At 37.5% G+C, this 18,612-nt stretch overlaps 1 protein-coding gene across 2 annotated transcripts in view; it reads left to right on the top strand.

Annotated features, from left to right (window-relative positions):
- Window positions 1-6,875: 6,875 nt before the first annotated feature.
- LOC114295474 (WAT1-related protein At5g64700-like) overlaps window positions 6,876-18,612 on the top strand; it is a 33,313-nt gene continuing 21,576 nt past the window's right edge. Inside the window, exons 1-3 of one of the 2 annotated variants that reach the window (XM_082874664.1) lie at window positions 6,876-7,484; window positions 8,159-8,302; window positions 10,738-10,813. In XM_082874664.1, coding sequence (XP_082730790.1) covers window positions 8,272-8,302; window positions 10,738-10,813 — 107 coding nt within the window. In that variant the 5' untranslated portion in view covers window positions 6,876-7,484; window positions 8,159-8,271. Of the gene's footprint in view, window positions 7,485-8,158; window positions 8,303-10,737; window positions 10,814-10,962; window positions 11,338-18,612 lie in introns of those variants that run through there. The other variant, XR_014332997.1, reaches the window with a different exon arrangement.

Here is an 18,612-nt window from a genome sequence, read left to right on the forward strand (position 1 = left end):
CCCGTATCGAACTATAAAACCCCAAATTTTGACTCAACAAAGCAAAGCCTACGAGATTTCAAATTTTGAATTTTTGAAATCCTCACTCACAATGCTATAGAGACTAATCCAAAAATTCAAATTCTTTAGAAAATCCTCGATATTTTAGTTTCCACGTAGAGAAGTCATGAGACATCTACTATATGGCATTACAGAAACGTCAAATTTCTTAACGATGTATTTGGTTAGGGGATTTGAGAAGGGATTTGGAAAGGAAAAGAGAAAAGAGAAAAGATAAGTAAAATGAGAATAAAATATACGTACGTTTCACCTAGTTTACACACCTTTTATCTTTCCATTTTTAAATCGCCCAACCAAACAAAGTATAAAAAAAACACTCAATTGAACGAAAGAAAGTTGAATTCAAATGGTTAAGTCACTAGATTCAAGTTCGTGCTTAGGAACCAAAAACCAGTATGTTGTGCATTCAAACAAATAGATGATACATACCAATGTTTTTAAAATCGGGCAGGCTGCTTTGACTAGTCCAAGATCCAGTCCGAGTACACCCTTAAATCCATTTCCTTTGAAAAACCGACTTCTTTTAAAGAAACCAGTGAAACCTATGGATAAACCAGCTTAACTGCCAAACCAAAGCCGGGCAGAGCAAACCAGCCAAACTTCCATGCATCAAAAATAAGTTGCTGAGAGGGATCAAACTCAACACCTTGCATACTAATCGATATTTAAATGTTACACATTTGACTTGTTAATATACACTTTATTAGTCTATTTATTTATATTATTTTATAATTTTATAGGATTTTGTGTATTTATATATATTTTTGAGTGTTTGTATATATTATAAATAATATGTTTTAATATTATATTATTAATATAAAGAAAAATGTTTTGTAGCTCGAAACTCATTGCCTCGAATGGCTCGAATGTCGGAGACGACATCGTTTTGATTTTTTTTTTCTTCCACTTTCTCGTTTCTCTCTCAAAAATTGAGAACCAAACCCAAACAAATAGAGAGAAAGAGAGAAATAGAGAAGGAGGAACAAAAGAGGAGGAGGAGAAGGAAGAGGAAGAGAGGACGTCAGAGATGACTTCGCAAACCAAATGGGAAGCCGCAATCTAGCCATATCGGAGACGGAGAAGGAGAATGGGTTTGATTTTTCTTTAAAAAATCACATCTCAGATTAGCTCAAAAAAAAATATAAAATGTTGCTGTTTTGGCCTTGTTTTTGCTCAAGTTGCTACTGTTTTGGTGTTGTTTTGTGAACCTCTCTCTCTCTCTCTCCCTCACACACACATTTATAGTAAGTGTTTAGGAAGTTGCTATTTTAGTAGGCTATGTTAATAGGGTAAAATATTTGTGTTTGGAAATATAGTTAGATTTTTTTTGTAATTGAATGTTATGTTTGTGAGAGAAAAAGTGAAATGATTATGGGTTTGATGTGACATTTTGTCTTATTGGTTATTTTAACCTATTTTGTCTTTTTGTGAATTTTAGTTCAAAAAGCAAAAAATTAGCCTTTGCCAAACAAGGCCTTAATGTGCGATTGATTTGTGTCCATCTTGGGTTCAATTTCGATTTTGAAACCCACTTCGCTGATAGTGGTTAGAGGTGAATCATGGTAAGGGAAAGGTGGCGGGAGAGAATGTTGTGTATTGTGTAAGGTGGTGATGAAGTCATTGTGTTGGAGTGTACAAGTTGGGTAGATTGTGGGTGGGTGGGGAGTGAGATGAGGATGGTAACATACTAAATTTATATTTTTAATTGAGGATATCATGGTTATTACATCTTTTCTGTTACTTAGGTTAAAAGTTAAACATTGACAAGGAGTAGGCGTAATTTTCAAAATGTAAGGGAAGAATCTGTATTAGAAGCAAATCTTAAGAGATGTCATTGTAATTTACTCACAAATTTTTTTGTGCCAAGTTAACTAAGATGTTGTTGATTTTTTTATTATATAAGCTTTATTTTGTATATGATATCTAGGTTTATTGGGCAGGCTTGGATCTGTAATATAAGCTTGAGATAGATTTTTAGGTATAATGTGTCGGTTGGATTGGTCATGAATTTTTTTTGAACTATGTTTTAGATTAGGCCTAGTCTGATCGATGCCCACCCCCAAATAAAGTAACATTCGATTGATAATATTACTATTTTGCTCAGTATGTTAAAAAAAGGAAGAAAAAAAAAATCTTGCTCAGTTATTAAAGCCTTAAGTTGGTCAATGGATAATGGAAATTATTCCCAATCGCAATTGGCAGTTGATTAACAGTATTACATTTCTAAAAATCATTTTTATTTATTTATTTCATCATTGTCCACTCCTGCCCCTACCACCCCAATTTACCACACACCCAATATAATTCGCAACATAAACTATATAGTGCCTAATTATAGCATTTGGCCCACACAGATACGATGGTTGACAACTGACTCAACATATTTTAATTAATTTAGGTATGTTTGAAATAAAATATTAGAAAAGACTTAACAGAGATTTTTATTGCATCTTACCCAATTAAAACACTAAAACAGTCTTTAATTTTAATTTAGACCCACAGATTTATCCATAATAATATTGTAAAGGAGACATCATTGGGTTTATAATTAATTAGAAGTTGATACATATGATGTTGGACAATCTTCACTATATTTAATGAAATAAAAATGATTTTGAAATTAAATTGTCTATTTTTTAAAAAACAAATATAGCAAAATAATATAATTACAATTATTAGATGAGTAATGTTAGGAATCCCAACTAAATTACTAAATATTTTACACAATACTCACATGCGTATTGTCTCACCACCTGAGACTCACGCCCATGTGAATATTGCGTAAAGTGTTTAATAATTCATTTAGAGTCTTTAACATTTTTTGTGGGATTCATTTGATTTTTTCCATGAACAATATACACATAGGGGCTTACAAAATAAACAAATTAAATTACTAAAATCGGCCCGTGGTGGGTCTCATAGACCCAACTAAATAGTCTTGTCCACAGTTGTGGCATGGTGGGTCTCATAAAAAAATAACCTACTTAAAAATATGTTACGATTTTTCATTAGCCGAAAATAATCACTTGGATAATGACAAATAATACTATGGATGTATCTAATAGTTTTCTTGTAAAGAGATACCTAATTTGTAATTAATCAAAGCTTGAGACTTCAATTACTTTGTTGATCGGAGGTGGGAAACTTACCCAAACGCCATATACTGCTTAAAAACATCCCGAAAATAAATTATATGCTGTAAATATAAATTAAATGTGATGCGGATCAAAAAGTATTTTTTTAACGTTTTTTTGCTCTTAGGGACTTACGTGTAGATAGAATTAATGACATTTTTCATTAAACACTATTAAAAAAAGTCAGTAAATTTTTATTTTTTGCGACAATTTAAAAATTTTATCATAAAAATATCACTAATTATAAGTTTTAGCGATGGTTTAAAAAAATCGTCACAAAAAATATCACTAATTTTTAATTTTCAACGACAATTTAAAAAATTCGTCACAGAAAAACGTCACTATTTATAAGTCATAGTGACAATTTATAAAAACTATAGCAAAAAAATCATTAATTATAATGCAAAGAAATAAAAAAATAAAAAATTGTGTGCACAAGCTCTGCCAGTGTTGCTTTTCAACCACAAAAGATGGGTACTTAAATCTATGATCATAGAGCAAATTCCTATTTATATATTCCTTTATTTTTAGGTATTTACTATTCTCAGTTTCCTAACTAGTTACAATGATATTTGTAATCACAAAGGGTTATAATAAAAAGGATAAATTACACTTTGTCCTCTTTATATTTTGTCACTTTCTCATTTTAACTTTTAAAATTTATTTTTTCTCACTTCGTTCTTTTGTGTTTTAAGTTTTTTTTTTTCAGTTTATTTCCAAAACTAACTTGTGTCAAAAATTAGATAGAAAATGATATGATAACTGTTACATAATATAAAAAATATATTATTATGTTGAAATTTAAGTTTCTATTAGAAGTGTGAGTTATATATAATAAAATATTTTTATATCAGGTGACTGTTAATCTGTTATTTTTTATTTAATTTTTAATTTTAAGAATAAATTGAAAAAAACTTAAAACGTGGAGGGGCAAAGTTTAAAAACAAAAAAAACAAAACTTTTAGAAGTCAAAATGAAAAAATAGTCAAACATAAAAGGAATAAAATATAATTTACCCTAATAAAAATGTCACAAAAGCTTCCTAACAAACAAAAATGAGTGAGACCCCCACTACCTCCAGTGAATACTGATTGGTTCATTTTTTTATTTATTTTATTTTTTTGTCCTCCTCTCTTTGACCCTCACGTGTATGTAGCGGTGGTGGGGGTCACCCCCAACTGGGGGTCTGTATCAACGCTGCATAACAAATCACATTGCAAAATATTTATAAAAAATTTAAAATTTTGTGACCAATCATAAATGCTCCTAACTCCACCTTTGTTTATGGTACATACTTTCTTAACTATCATCACAAAAGTTCAGAATTAACCTCAATATGAATTTAAATCACATTATTTTAAAGAAAAAATTATAAATCTAAATTATACAAAGTGTTAAATTTGAATTACATATATATTTTTTTTTGAAATTTTCAAAAATAGTTTTCTGAGTTTTCAATCCATTTTTTATTTTTTATTTTTAGTGAATTTTTAAATATATTTTAATCAATTTTTTTAGTTTTTAAATTCAATTGATTTAAATATACTTAAAAAGTATAAAATTTGTACAACTTTTTTTAAAAAAATTCACTGAGTACAACAAAAAATGAAAATGTATTGATTTTTTTTTTTTTTTTTTTGTATTCAATGAATTTTTATATAAAAAAAAGGGTAAATTACATTGACACCCCTTGAGGTTTGGTCCAATTACTACCCACCCCTGACGTTTTAGAAATTACATTCCCACCCCTGTGGTTAATAGTCTCATTTCATAAACCTCCCTGCTTATATAAAATGTAACAATTCATAGTAGAAAAGCAGAGGAAATTAAATTTTAAAAAAAGTAAAGGAAAGAGGGGAAAAAAAGAGAAAGTAAAGCAAAGCAAAAAAAAAGAAAAAGTGCATGAGTTCAATGTCTTCATTCCATCTAAATAATTACAATGAAATGGGGGTTAGTGTAATTTTCCAAACGTCAGGGGGTGATATGTATCAAACCCAAATCTCAAGGGGTATAAGTGTAATTTATCCAAAAAAAATTGCACAAATTTCATACATTTTAAGTGTATCTAAATGAAATGAAACAAAAAAAAAGAAAAGAAATCGGTTAAAATGTTAAAAAAATCACTAATAACAAAAATTACTGATTAAAAATTCATAAAACTGTTTTTAAAAATTCCAAGCTTTAAGTGTAAACCTTTAACATATTCTGTGGTCATTACCGACACATGATTAATTATTTGCAGACGTTATGTGTGCCATGAGACTAGTGATTTTACTATCTAAAAAACAAAAAGAAAATGGGACTAGTGAATTTGCACTCAGTATGTGTGTCAAAGATCAAAACATACCACTAAAATATACCACTAAATTATATTATTGAGAGGGCAATTTATGTCTAAATAAGGCCGAGCTAAGGCCATTTATTGCATGGACCGAGCTAGGTTCACTTTTGGCCATTGGGCTGCGCTGTGGGCGTAAATAAGAGTGGATTGAGCTCGGTCGTGGACTGGACGGGTATTTGGCCCAAGGCTTGAACCGAGGTGGTTATATCAAAGCAAGACCGGGGTGCAATGGTGCAAGCTTCTAGAAGTTGTTATCTCGGTCAAGGACTGCTAGTTCTATCTAGCGTGGGGCAAGGCCTTCCTAGCTCGATTGAGCTACTACCAAGCCGAAGTAAAGGGATTTGTGCCATCTCACTTGGCTTGCAATGAGGAGAGTGTTATAGGATAGGCATTATCTTTTAGTAATGTGATTCCTAGGAGGACTCTACATTGGAGAATTAGAGTCCTATTAGGATTGTACCAAGTGGAATCTATGAAAGCTCATGACAGGACCTATGTAGAAGTATCACAATTCTGATTCTCAAATACCCAGAGCTTTTGTGTCTATTGTCTATTTGCTGACTTAGGCATCGGAGAAGTTTCTGGCACACACTCACCGGCTAATTCACGTTTGTGTTTTCAAGCATTAAAGTGACGACGTTTGGAGAAGTGCAAACTTGATCAACAGGATTATATAAGAAGATTATTTCGTGCTCGTACACACTACAAGAATCTGCACTTTTAGCGACCACTTTCCGCGACCAATATAAAAGTTGGTAGCTAAAAGTTACCTTTTGGCGACTAAATATTAATTAGTCGCGAATGATCATTATTTTTGGCAACCAAATATGAGTTGGTCGCAGAAGGTCATATTTTGGCGACCAAAAAGTGAGTTGGACGCAGAAAGTAGTATGCTTTTGGTGACCAACTACAAATTTGGTCACGGAAGGTCACATTTTGGCGACCAAAATATAAGTTTGTCGCGAAAGATAAAAAACAAGTTGGTTGTGGAATTGGCAACCAAAATTTTAGTCGCCAAAAACTTATTTTCCCCGACCAAAAATATTTTAGCTGCCGTATATTGAGTTTTGGCTACTAAAACAATTTAGTCGACGAATGGAAAATAAATTTTTTTTTTCTTTGGCGACAAAAAATTTGGTCGCCAAAAATTTATTTTCAGCAACCAAAAAAAATTTAGTCGCCAAATTAGTACTTTTAGCGACTAATATTTTAGTCGCCGTTGATTGAGATTTGGCGACTAAAAAAGTTTGTCGGCGAAGGTACCTTTTCTACGACTAATCTGCTCTTTTGGTCGCCAAAAGTTTGGGAGGGAAATTTGAAACGTGGAGGGGGAAATTTTGAAGAGGTTTGTCATCTTTTTCCTTCTCCAGAACATGATGGATTGATTGCATTTTTGGCCCATTTTTTATTGATCATTGCTTAGAGTGTAGGGTTTTGTGAGTTTTGCTGGATCATGATGAATTGATTCCATTTTTGGTCAATTTCTTGATTGATTATTATTGAGAATGAAGGGTTTTATGGGTTTTGCCAGAACATGATGGATTGATTATAGTTGGTCCATTTCTTGATTGACTATTGCTGAGAGCGAAGGGTTTAGTGGGTTGTGCTAGACACATGGTCGATTGATTCCATTTGGGTTCATTTCTTGATTGATTGTTTCTAAGGTTGTAGAATTTGGGGGCTATGGAAGAAGAGAGGATTGAGGAGATCAGTGTCAGGTTGGTGGGCAGAACTGGTGGTGGGGATGGATCTGCCTCTGCCCAGTGGGTTGATGGCAGTTAAGTGGACTCTGTGTCCCCTCCATGGTCACTGCTTGATGAAAATGAGAGTAGAGAATCTAGAGATGGGTATGGATCTGTCATGAGAAGGTTAGTCAAGAAGCTCAAGAGGGTTGATTCATTTGATGTTGAAGCTATGGAAATTGCTGGTTTTCAAGATCACCATGCCAAGGTAAAAACAGCCCAACTTATTTAACACCCTATTCCTCTTCTAATAGTATATTTGTTAGTATAGTTTGGTTTTTCTTTCGATTTTATCATTTATCTAATATTTATATTAAAATTCAAAATTAGCGGTCTATAATTGTTGTCACTTAGAATTTTAAATTCTCTCTCAATTGTTACAAACCATTTGATAAATGAAACTATTTGTTTTCTTGTCGTCTCTTATTGGTCGTAGTGAGTTTCAGGTTTTGTTTTGATAGACTTGAGGCATTTGCAAGATAGCTGTTAGTACCATCATGATATCCGATTAGGAAGCTGTGTAACCCAATTAGAAGACAAATGCAACTAAGCCAAAACTTTACAAGGTTTAAAGTTGATGTATAATTGATTCGTTACATGTGATGTGTCTGCCTTGGACTTTTTGGATCATTGAGGAATAAAACTATTGGAGGAACAAAATGCAAAATGATCAATGTGAGATGAAAGGCTTTTGTTGCATGTGATACATTCCTTGCTATCTTGTGTGGGTAGTTTGTGGCATATTTTTGCTGGAGTATCCCATTTAGAACTCAAGGAATGTTTGCCGAATTCTTGACATAAAGATACTAATTGTTGTTGCCTTTACTTCGCTGTAGATGTGTGCATTGTCATGCTATGATCTAATCTACTATAAGTTTTTGGGTTGGAGTTGCAAAGATGAAGATTGCTATTGAAAGAACTGGTGGCCTTGTTGTTCTAGCATAAAGTTTCGGTCATTCTGTTTTTAAAGACTCATTCAAACGTGTTTTTGAAGATGGGGAACAATCTATTGGCTTCTCCTTCAAGTGAGTTCATCATTGATGAAACATTTGAAAATATTATTACTTATCTATTATTTTCTTTTAATTGTTTATTTACAGTATAGTTGTGTTATTGTGATTTGTGATTCTTGTAAGCTTGTATCCTTGGCCTCCGATGATTTAATCACTTTATTTTTTTTGATCAGCAACAAAAACAATTTTAAGTTAATCACTATGAAATGACATTGGTTTAAAGTTTTTAATCATCATACTTAAGCTCAAAATAATTTTTCTTTTAAATCCGTACATCACAAATACCAAATCCAGTGCTGGCATTCATATTATATTGATATATGTTACATGATTGTTATTTCAAGTGAAAAATGTCTCGCTTGGACTAGGCATTTTGTGTGTTTGTGTGAATGTGTTCCTTTGGACTTAATTTTCGGTACAGTAGTAGGCAAATGTCTCTCATTCGAATCATATTTCACCTTGTAGAGATGTCATTTCGTTGCAAGTTAAGTGTATGGTCAAATGAAACCTGAAGAACTCCATTAGTCAGTAAAGCTAACACTAAAAGTGGCCAGACTTCTTCCCTATTTTCTCAAATTTTCCATTGTTCAAGACATAAGGTTGTGCTTGGAGAGTTTCTTAGGGGAAGACCTGTGTTTTTCACTCTTATACTTTTGGTGAGTTTTGCAGGTTTCAACGTGATAGTCTTGCTGCCATACATAAATACATAGGTATTCTTTCTCCCATTATTAGGCATACCTTTATCATAAAGCCAAGGATGGCCTAATAAGTTGAGCAACATCTATAGGTAGACATCAGACAAAATACTAAGGCAGATTGAAACTGATGTTGACATGTCTATGGATCCATCATATATTTTATATGACATGGACAATGATGAATAGTTGATTTGGAGACCACAATCTAGTACTCCCACGACCTTACAAACACTATTCCTGCATTTCACAAATATGTGAAAATTGCTGGTGCACATTCACTCATCCTATAGGAGTAGAAAAAATAGTCATAAGTCATGACACTAATGTGGGTGTCGTCATTCCATACAATATCCTGACCCTCCTTCTTGGTTGATATCCTCTCCTACTTCCTCCAACTCATGATCAATGGTCAATATGCAATGCGGACATTGAGTGACAATGTGCCTCTCACCATGGTAGTGATGACATATAATGGAGGAGGTAGATTGATGAGAACTAGAGAGAGGAGACTGATTACCCTTCATGCTAGTGACAGTTAGCTTGGGGTTGTTGCTACCCTTGGGAGCAACTGCGCCAACTGATCTAGATGTGTATAGCCACTCGATCTACCAAAATAGACATACTTAGGCTACTGGCCCTCACCGGTTTGAGAAGCCTTTCACCTTTATGTTAGAAGCTAATGGTATTGCGCTATCTCTAAAGCCTTAAGATATGCTTTATCTGATGTGTCAGGTGAGTGCAAATTAACCTCTGTTATAATCTCAAATCTTGGCCCATTAATTAACTTGTTCTCACACTTAATTAGTAGTTCCACAAACTTACCTTTGTAGTTAGTCACACTGGAGAACTATTTTCAAATTAATTCACTGATTAAGTAATTGCCTTCTATAGCAGGTAGGGAGATCGTTCTCTTCTAACTTTTGTTACTTTCAACCCATAAATTAATGAACCATTTGGTTATCTGACATGTTATAGGGGCATCTACTTTGACCTTTTTCTTTTTGTGATACCTCTTGCATCTACAAGGTAATACTTGGGTTGGGCATGATGGTATCTCTATGGAGAGTGCCACTGGTATCTCTCTTGGTGTCTACCCTTCAGTCTAGGTGGTCTACAACAGTGATGCAACACCGAAAAGAACAATAAAGAGAGGTGTATTCAGATTTTTTCGACAATCCAGCATGTGGATGTCATACCTGATTGTGGATTAGTGTCATGGATTAGTGTCCGTGTCACAACCATGTGGGAGTCACTTGGTAGTGGATATTGTTCTGACTCTACCATTCATTTTTTATTTATTTATTATTTTTTTACATTCATTTGAATAGAACTTGCATTACCAGTAAGTGGATGTCACTTGCAAAATTAAGAGTTATGTTCATTTTATGACCTTGTGGGAGTTGTATTGTAAAATGTTGTATCTTTATTTTGTTATTTGGTCTCTGCGCTTGGCTTTGTAATTCATTTGCCAAAAATTGCATTAAAATCAGTAAACACTGGAGTCTAAACTGTGAATGTTCAAGGTTGCCACTGAAGTAATATACCTATCTGTGGTAACAAAAATTTTGGTCTCTTTATTCTGTGCATTATGTGTTTATGCATATGTACATCTAGACCTTTTGTTTCTGTTACTTTTCACTTAAATTCCTTTAACTTTGATGTTGGATTATGTTTAGGCTTTATAAACTCAATACTGATTTGTTTTATCAAAATAAATAAATAAACTCAATACTGATTTGTTTCTTCCAGTGGCACACTTGAGATCAATTGTTCAAAGGATATTAAAATTCAGGGTATCATTGGACCTTGCACATCTTTGGAGAAGGTTGGTTCATTTAATATTATTTGTCTAATTTTCTTTAGGATGAAGATCATGTGCCTTTAATCAAACAGCTATTCTCTGCTTGTCTGCTTAGTAGAATTTGGATTAAATCTTATTTGTAAGGTTGGTACTAATTATGGTAAGCCTTGCAGAAAGGACCTGCTGTTGCCAATACAGTCATAGGACAGGGAAACACTACATCCTGGAAGATGTGTGGCCTCGATAAAAGTATTTGCTTGACTGTTTTCTTTGATATTTCATCTAGTGAAAAGCCAGACCCTTTAGGAATTTGCAGGGGTCAAGGCTATGTATATCTAACTCTCCTCAAACCGTGATGAAGTTCGTTCACTATCTTCTTCTGTGTGCCATCATTTTCGAAGCCTTTGCTTATCTTGTTCTAGAAATCAATTTTGTTGATGATAGATTGTTTAGCAATGCTTATGAAGTGCTGTGTGGAAATGATATGCTCTTAAGGGTCTTGCCCTATCCCTTTAGAAATAGAACAATTCTCTGCTTGATTGATATCAAATAGTTATGCATCCTCTGAATTTGTGTTCTAGTCTTTTTATTATTTTTGGTAAATTAAATTTCATTGAGCAAAAACAACACAAACAACAATCATGTGAAGGGCAATAAGTTGTCAAACTGGGCTAGCCAGCTCTACCTCTATTTTGTTGCAGCTGTTTGCGCTTGTTTGACTATACTTGTGGGAACACTAGTAGATATCACTCCTTGTCACTTTCTCTATCTTAAATCATGAAGACTACAATGTGTTATCTTATTACATTTTGAAAACAAAGTCCAATGGAAGTTTCTATCAAAATTACCACCGTATATGCATGAATCCTCTGAAAAATATTGTTAACAAACCAAATATCATCTCAACACCATATATAATGTGAAATCACAGAGAGGATAGGATTGAATGTTTCTTTTTTAAATCCTCTAAAGTTTCTTTTTTAAAATTACCACCGTATATGCATGAATCCTCTGAAGTTTCTTTTTTAAATGTTATTGTTCCTTAATTGTGGTTGGGTTGAATGAATTTTGTTCGATATTTGATTGAATGTTTATAAACAAAAATTGATTGTTCTAAAAAAGAAAAAAAAGAAAAGAAAAAGAGATTTGGCGACTAAAAAATTGGTCGGTAAATTCTACACTTCTGCGACTAAAATCATTGGTTGGAAATTCCTTACCTTTTGGCGATTAAACTGTTAGTCAGCGATTCCTCGACTTTTGGCGACTAATTTGTTTGGTCGTGGAATGTGACAATTGGCAACTAAGATATTTGGTTGGGAAAATATCACTTTTCGCGACCAAAGTATTTTACCGACAAAATGGATTAGTCGCAATAATGATACATTTAGCGACCAAAAATTTAGTCAGCAAATCCAACTTTTCCTAACCAACAAAAATTTTGGTTGCAAATTATTTTGCCGACCCTCAATTGGCGACCAAAAAAATTGGTCGCGAATAACTTTTGCCGACTAAAAATGGGCATTTAGCGACCAATTTTTTGGTCGACAAGTGTGTTATTTCTTGTAGTGACAATTGGCGCCATCTGTGGGAATCGATCCCATGACCACGTGAGAGATGGGGGAAAAACACACAAAGAACAAAACCTATTGATCAAGCTTCCTCTTTAATTCAGATCAATGGCGCACAACGAAGACTTACCACATTCTACCATTGATGGACAGACCCCGGAGGGAGGTGGGAAACGTGAAGGATTACCTTTTGTCCCATCTATGGCAGAATTAGACCCCCAACGACGGAACCCGATGAGAGACACACGAGAGAGATGGGGCTCAAGCCCTCGTCGCTCTCAGAGCCCTGACAGACAGAGGCGAAGGTTGGATCCTCAGATTTTGGAGGATCGTGTAAGGGAGCAAGATGAGTTGATACGAAAAATGATGGCAGATATAGAGACAATGAAGCGCCAAATAAAGGGCAAAGGGGTGGCAACGGAAGAGGGGCGCAGAGGCCACACACTCTCTTACCACTCAGAAGATCGTGACAGACAAGTCACACCGTCACAAGCTAAAAGTAGGAGCCTTCGGACAACCGATACACAATCAAGGACTTCCAGGACTCGTTACTCCAGGTCTGAGAGAACGAGAACTGAAAGGTCCTACACGGAAGGAAATAGTTATAGGCCCTCGCACTCGCACCAAATGACGTCTAGGCACACGAAGTTGCCTAGGTCGGCGAACTTGCGGACAGTACTTGAGGAAAGGGCTCAAAGAAGACAAGACACTCTGGCGTGAGACCCCCGCAGAGTCTCTGCACTACAACGATTGGCACCTAGGACACATGGGAGTGTTGAGGTTGGAAAGCCAGAGCCGCGCCTTGCCTATGAACCAGCTGACAAAGTATTAGCGAGGTTGCAGAGCTCGCCGTTCGTTCCAGCAATAGAGAACACACCGTTACCCTCAGGCTTCCACCAGCCCAAGTTCACTACTTATGAGAAGAAGTCAGACCCCTACATGCACCTAAGCCACCTTCGCCAAGTTATGGCCGTATATTGGCGAAACGAGGCCTTAATGTGTATCATGTTTCTTTCCAACCTTGGCGACCTAGTTTTAACATGGTTCGAAAGGTTGCCCAAAGGTAGCATAGCTTCATGGGCGCAACTAGTAGAGGCATTTGTGACCAGATTCCGAACAAATACCAAGACGCCAATGGAGATAGACTAGCTACTCTCCATTGACATGGGCGAGAAGGAAACATTTAACTCTTACAATAGTCGATATTGGAAGACTTTCAATCAGATTGGCGATTGCCCCACAAACCTCGCCATCGCACAGTACAAAATGGGGTTTACCGACATGTAACAAGTTGAGGGATTCAATGACGATGATACCACCCCTTACAATGAAGACCCTAATGGAAAGAGTATATCACCACATCCGGGTAGAGGAGGATAGCACCCGCGCTAAAGCGAAATCTGGCACAACAGCAGTGTCGGATAGAAAGACTGCAGTAAAAGTTAACACGGTAGAACAACCGAGCAAAAATGGGCAGGGTAGACGAGTCAACAGAGAGGAGCCCCAAACAAGGAAGTTGAGAGTCTGCACTACCGTTACCACGATATTCAACAAACCTATCTACCGGATTCTTAACGAGATACGCGACGAACCCTTTATTCGGCGGTCGGCCAAGTTAGGAGAAGCACAAAGGGGCTACGATGAGAGGTACCGTTTCACCTTCCATGATAAAAAAGGGCACCGAATTGAAAATTGTACACAATTGAGGCAACATCTGGAGGAGTTAGTGGCCGCTGGTCACCTGGACCAGTATATAGAGGGGGGAACACAACCAGCCCCCCAGGATCGCAACAGGCCGAGTGGGATGCCGATCGACGGTCCACCCCAAGGCGTAATCAACGTGATACATGGGATAGTCGAACCTGAGTGGGTATGTGAGCTCAGAGGGATGATCAAAAAGGTTGAGCACTTGAGGGAGGTACTAAGTGCAGAACTTACCGTCAAAAGGGGAAAAAACGGAGGCAACGAACATCATCTCCTTTTCTGACAGGGATCTAGCAAGGTAACATTGCCCTCACAATGACGCGCTGGTAGTCACTCTGCGCATCAAGAATTTTGACATCAAGCTAATTCTGATTGACCAAGGGAGCTCATGCGAGATAATGTACTACAAGACCTTCAGGTAACTAAAATTGGAGGACGAAGACTTGGCGCCCTCAACATCTCTCATCCTCGGCTTCAACTCAATGCCAGAATGGCCAGTAAGCAAGATAATTTTGCCAGTTAAGGTAGGAACAATGACAAAACAGGTGGAATTTTGGGTATTAAAGGTCCCTGCCACCTACAACATAATCTTGGGAAGAGCATGGTTGCACGCCATGCGATCGGTGGCATCAACCTACCATCAGGCATTACGGTTCCCCAACGAAACCAAAGAGATTGAAGAAGTCTTAAGAGACCAAACCATCTCAAAACAGTGCTTCGTCACAGTAAACGACAGCCAGGCTGCAAAAGGGTTTGTACAAATGATAGAGGAACCAAAAAACAATGAACTGTTTGCAGATGTCGGCAAAACAGCTGAACAGAAGGCAGTGGAAGACTTGGTAGAGGTAAAGATAGATGAAAAGAACCCAGAAAAGTTCTTCTTGCTTAGCTCGTCTCTATCCAACACCGAGAGAATAGAGGTTGTGGAATTTTTGACCTCTAACATCGAAGTGTTCGCCTGGACGCCGTACGACATACCTGGCATTGACCCTAATTTCATCTACCATCAACTTAGTGTCCATCCAACTACCAAACCAATTATACAGCGAACACGCCGATCGGTACTCCACCATGTAGAGATAGTGGTGGAGGAAATGAAAAACTTGCTGGAGGCAGGAGCAATCCGAGAAGTACACTATCCCAGGTGGATCTCCAACACTGTAGTAGTGCCAAAAAAGAACGACACATGGCATGTTTGTGTAGACTATAAAACAGTTAACAAAACATGCCCAAAGGACAGTTTTCCCCTACCACGGATAAACCAACTGGTGGACCTGACAGCAGGGCATAACCGACTTAGTTTCCTTGATGCGTATCGTGGTTACCATCAAATCGCTATGTATGAACCGCATTAAGAGGTCACATCGCCTAAAAAATGCAGGGGCTACATTCCAATGGATGATCACCAAAATGTTTGCACCATTGTTAGGCAGAACGATGGAAGCTTACATAGATGATATGGTGGTCAAAAGCAGGGATGAGTGGGACCATCTCCAGGACCTAGATGAAATGTTCCAAATTTTGAAGTCCCACAAGTTGCGCCTGAACGCATCTAAATGCGCATTTGGCGTAGGGTCAGGCAAATTCCTGGGCTTTCTAGTGACCAACTAGGGTATAGAAACCGATCCCTCTCAGATCAAAGCCATCCAAGATCTGGAGAGGCCCAACACAGTCAAGGAAGTACAATATCTCACTGGCCTAGCAGCCGTACTAAACCGATTTATAAGTCGGTCGTCAGATAGGTGTCGACCGTTTTTCCAGGCACTAAAGGCCAAGTTTGAGTGGGATGGTGAGTGCAACCACGCCCTGGAAAAATTGAAAGACTACATGACCTCTCCTCCATTGTTGGTGACTCCAACACCAAGAGAGGAGCTCTTTTTGTACTTAGTAGTATCCCAGCATGTAGTAAGCGCAGTGTTGGTGAGAACTAAAGGAATACAACACTTGTCTATCTTTTATTTAAGCAAGACCATGCTGGGCGCCGAAACAAGATACCTGCCATTGGAAGAGTTGGCCTTACCATTGATGACGGCCTCAAGAAAATTGTCACGCTACTTCCATGCCCACACCGTAATTGTCTAAATGGCCTTCCCCTTAAAAGCCTTATTTGAGAGGGTAAATTTCTCTGGACGAATTTTGAAGTGGGCAGTGGAGTTGGGGTAGGTCGACGTTAAGTTTCAACCAAGAACCGCAATAAAAACCCAAGCTTTGGCAGACTTCGTGGCCGAGTTTGCACCAGGAAGTCATTATGTTTGCCCGATCGATTTGACAAGGGCAACCAAACGAATGGGGGAAAGTGCCGTAGGAAAAGCGCAGCCCCCAAAGTGGGACGCCCAACGGCATGGCAAGCTATTCAGGCCTCAAGAAAGGGAAGAAGGAATAGACCACAGAATTTCCAGCAAGGACTCACCCGAAAATATAGTCTCGAGACAGTCAGACAGTGAGGATCAAAGCCCAATGGCAAACATAAACCCGGATGAAGGCATCAACAACGCCCCTGATCCCAAGACATCATTAGACCCCTCCACTTGCTAGAAGTTATTCGTCGAAGAGATGTGGAAACTCTTCGTAGATGGAGTATCCAACAGGCACGGTGCAGGACTAGGCATAGTTCTCATCTCACCGGATGGCCTAACAATTGAATAGGCAGTCAACCTTGGCTTTCTAGCATCTAACAACGAGGCGGAGTATGAGGCATTGCTAGCATATTGAAAATCAGTACTTCGCATGAAAGCCACCAAGCTGATGGTATATAGTGACTCTTAGCTAGTAGTCAACCAGATTTCAGGCAATTACGAGGCAAATGATGATAGGATGGCTAAATACTAAGACTTGGTCAGAAAGGAGATCATGAAGTTTGAAGTAGTCCAAATAGAGCAAATCGGCCGGGAAGAAAATAGTAAAGCAGATGAGCTGGCCGATTTTGCATTAATGGAAAATACATCTATCCCGCACCCATTGCTGATTGACTTCCTACCCAGACCAAGTATTGAAGAACCTAAAGCAGCCGAAGCATGTTGTACCGAGCTAGGTCCTTCCTAGATGGACTCCATCCTAGTATTTTTAAAAGATGGCATCTTACCTAAAGAAAATAAAGAAGCCAACAAAATTAGAACAAAATCACAGCGATTTTGGCTCTCCCCATCACTAGCATTGTACAAAAAAAACTTTCACAGGACCTTTCTTGAAGTGCGTCCATCCAAGTAAGGTCGAGGCATTTTTGTTCAAAATACATGAAGGCGTCTGTGGAAGCCACCAAAGGGGAAGATTGCTGGCCTATAGAGCAATTTCACAAGGATATTGGTGGCCATACATGCAAGCAGATTCAGAGAAGTATGTCAAGAAGTGTGAGAAATGTCAGAAGTTCACACACCAAATACATCAACCAGCTAGAGAGCTTCTACCATTGACCAACCCGTAGCCCTTTGCAATGTGGGGCCTGGATATAGTAGGACCACTCCTAACTGCGCCCGGCAACATAAACTTCTTTCTCGCAGCAACAGACTAGTTTACAAAATGGGTAGAGGCAAAAGCACTCGCATTTATAAAAGAAAAAGACGTTAAGAAATTCGTTTGGCAGAACATCATAACTCGGTTAGACATACCCAAGGCTCTAATATCCGATAACGACACTCAGTTTGATGGCAAAATCTTTAGGGGCTTTTGCGAAGAATACAAGATAGAATTCTACAACTCTACACCGGCGTACCCCCAAGCTAATGGCCAGGCTGAGGCTTCCAACAAAGTAGTCTTAGATGGTTTGAAGAAAAGGTTGGAAAGAGAAAAAAAACAAGTGGGCTGAGGAACTTTCCCATGTTTTATGGGCTCACCGTACCACACCTCGACGGTCAACTAGCAAAATACCCTTTTCTTTGGCCTATGGCATGGATGCAGTAATCCCCCTAGAAGTGGGCCTCCCCACTATTAGAAACGAAAATTTTGATCCAAACTTGAATCGTGAGGCCATAGCCCTAGAACTCGACCTCGCAGAAGAAAGAAGGGAAAGGGCATTGGTGCACATTGCCTCATATTAACAAGAATTATTTAGAAAATACAACAAAATAGTGCACCCAAGACAATTCAAGAATGGAGATTGGGTACTGCGCAAAATGATGGACAACACTTTGGTACCTGGAGATGGAAAATTAGGACCTAACTGGGAAAGATCATACAAAGTGATCGGTTTAGCGGGAAAAGGGGCATATCATTTGGTAGATTTGGGCATCAAAGCTGTTCCTAGGTCATGGAATACAATCAATCTCAAACTATTTTATTTTGAGCTTTTCCTTGAAGTACTTGTAATTTTTCTTTTTGCAATAAAACAAGTAGTTTTTTTTTCCAGTAAAAATCTTTCCTTAGTGGAAATTATTCATAGTAATTGCCGACTGGGGGCAATCAAGAAGGTTGGCAGGTTTGACTAACACCTTTTGTTCTTCAGCCTAGATAAGGACCTAGGCTTAAGAAGGTTGGCAGGTTTGACCAACACCCTTTGTTCTTCAGCCTAGATAAGGGTCTAGGCTCAAGAAGGTTGGCAGGTTTGACCAACACCTT

Source organism: Camellia sinensis, chromosome 6, assembly GCF_055761805.1.
Source record: "Camellia sinensis isolate YWXY chromosome 6, ASM5576180v1, whole genome shotgun sequence".
Lineage (NCBI taxonomy): Eukaryota > Viridiplantae > Streptophyta > Magnoliopsida > Ericales > Theaceae > Camellia > Camellia sinensis.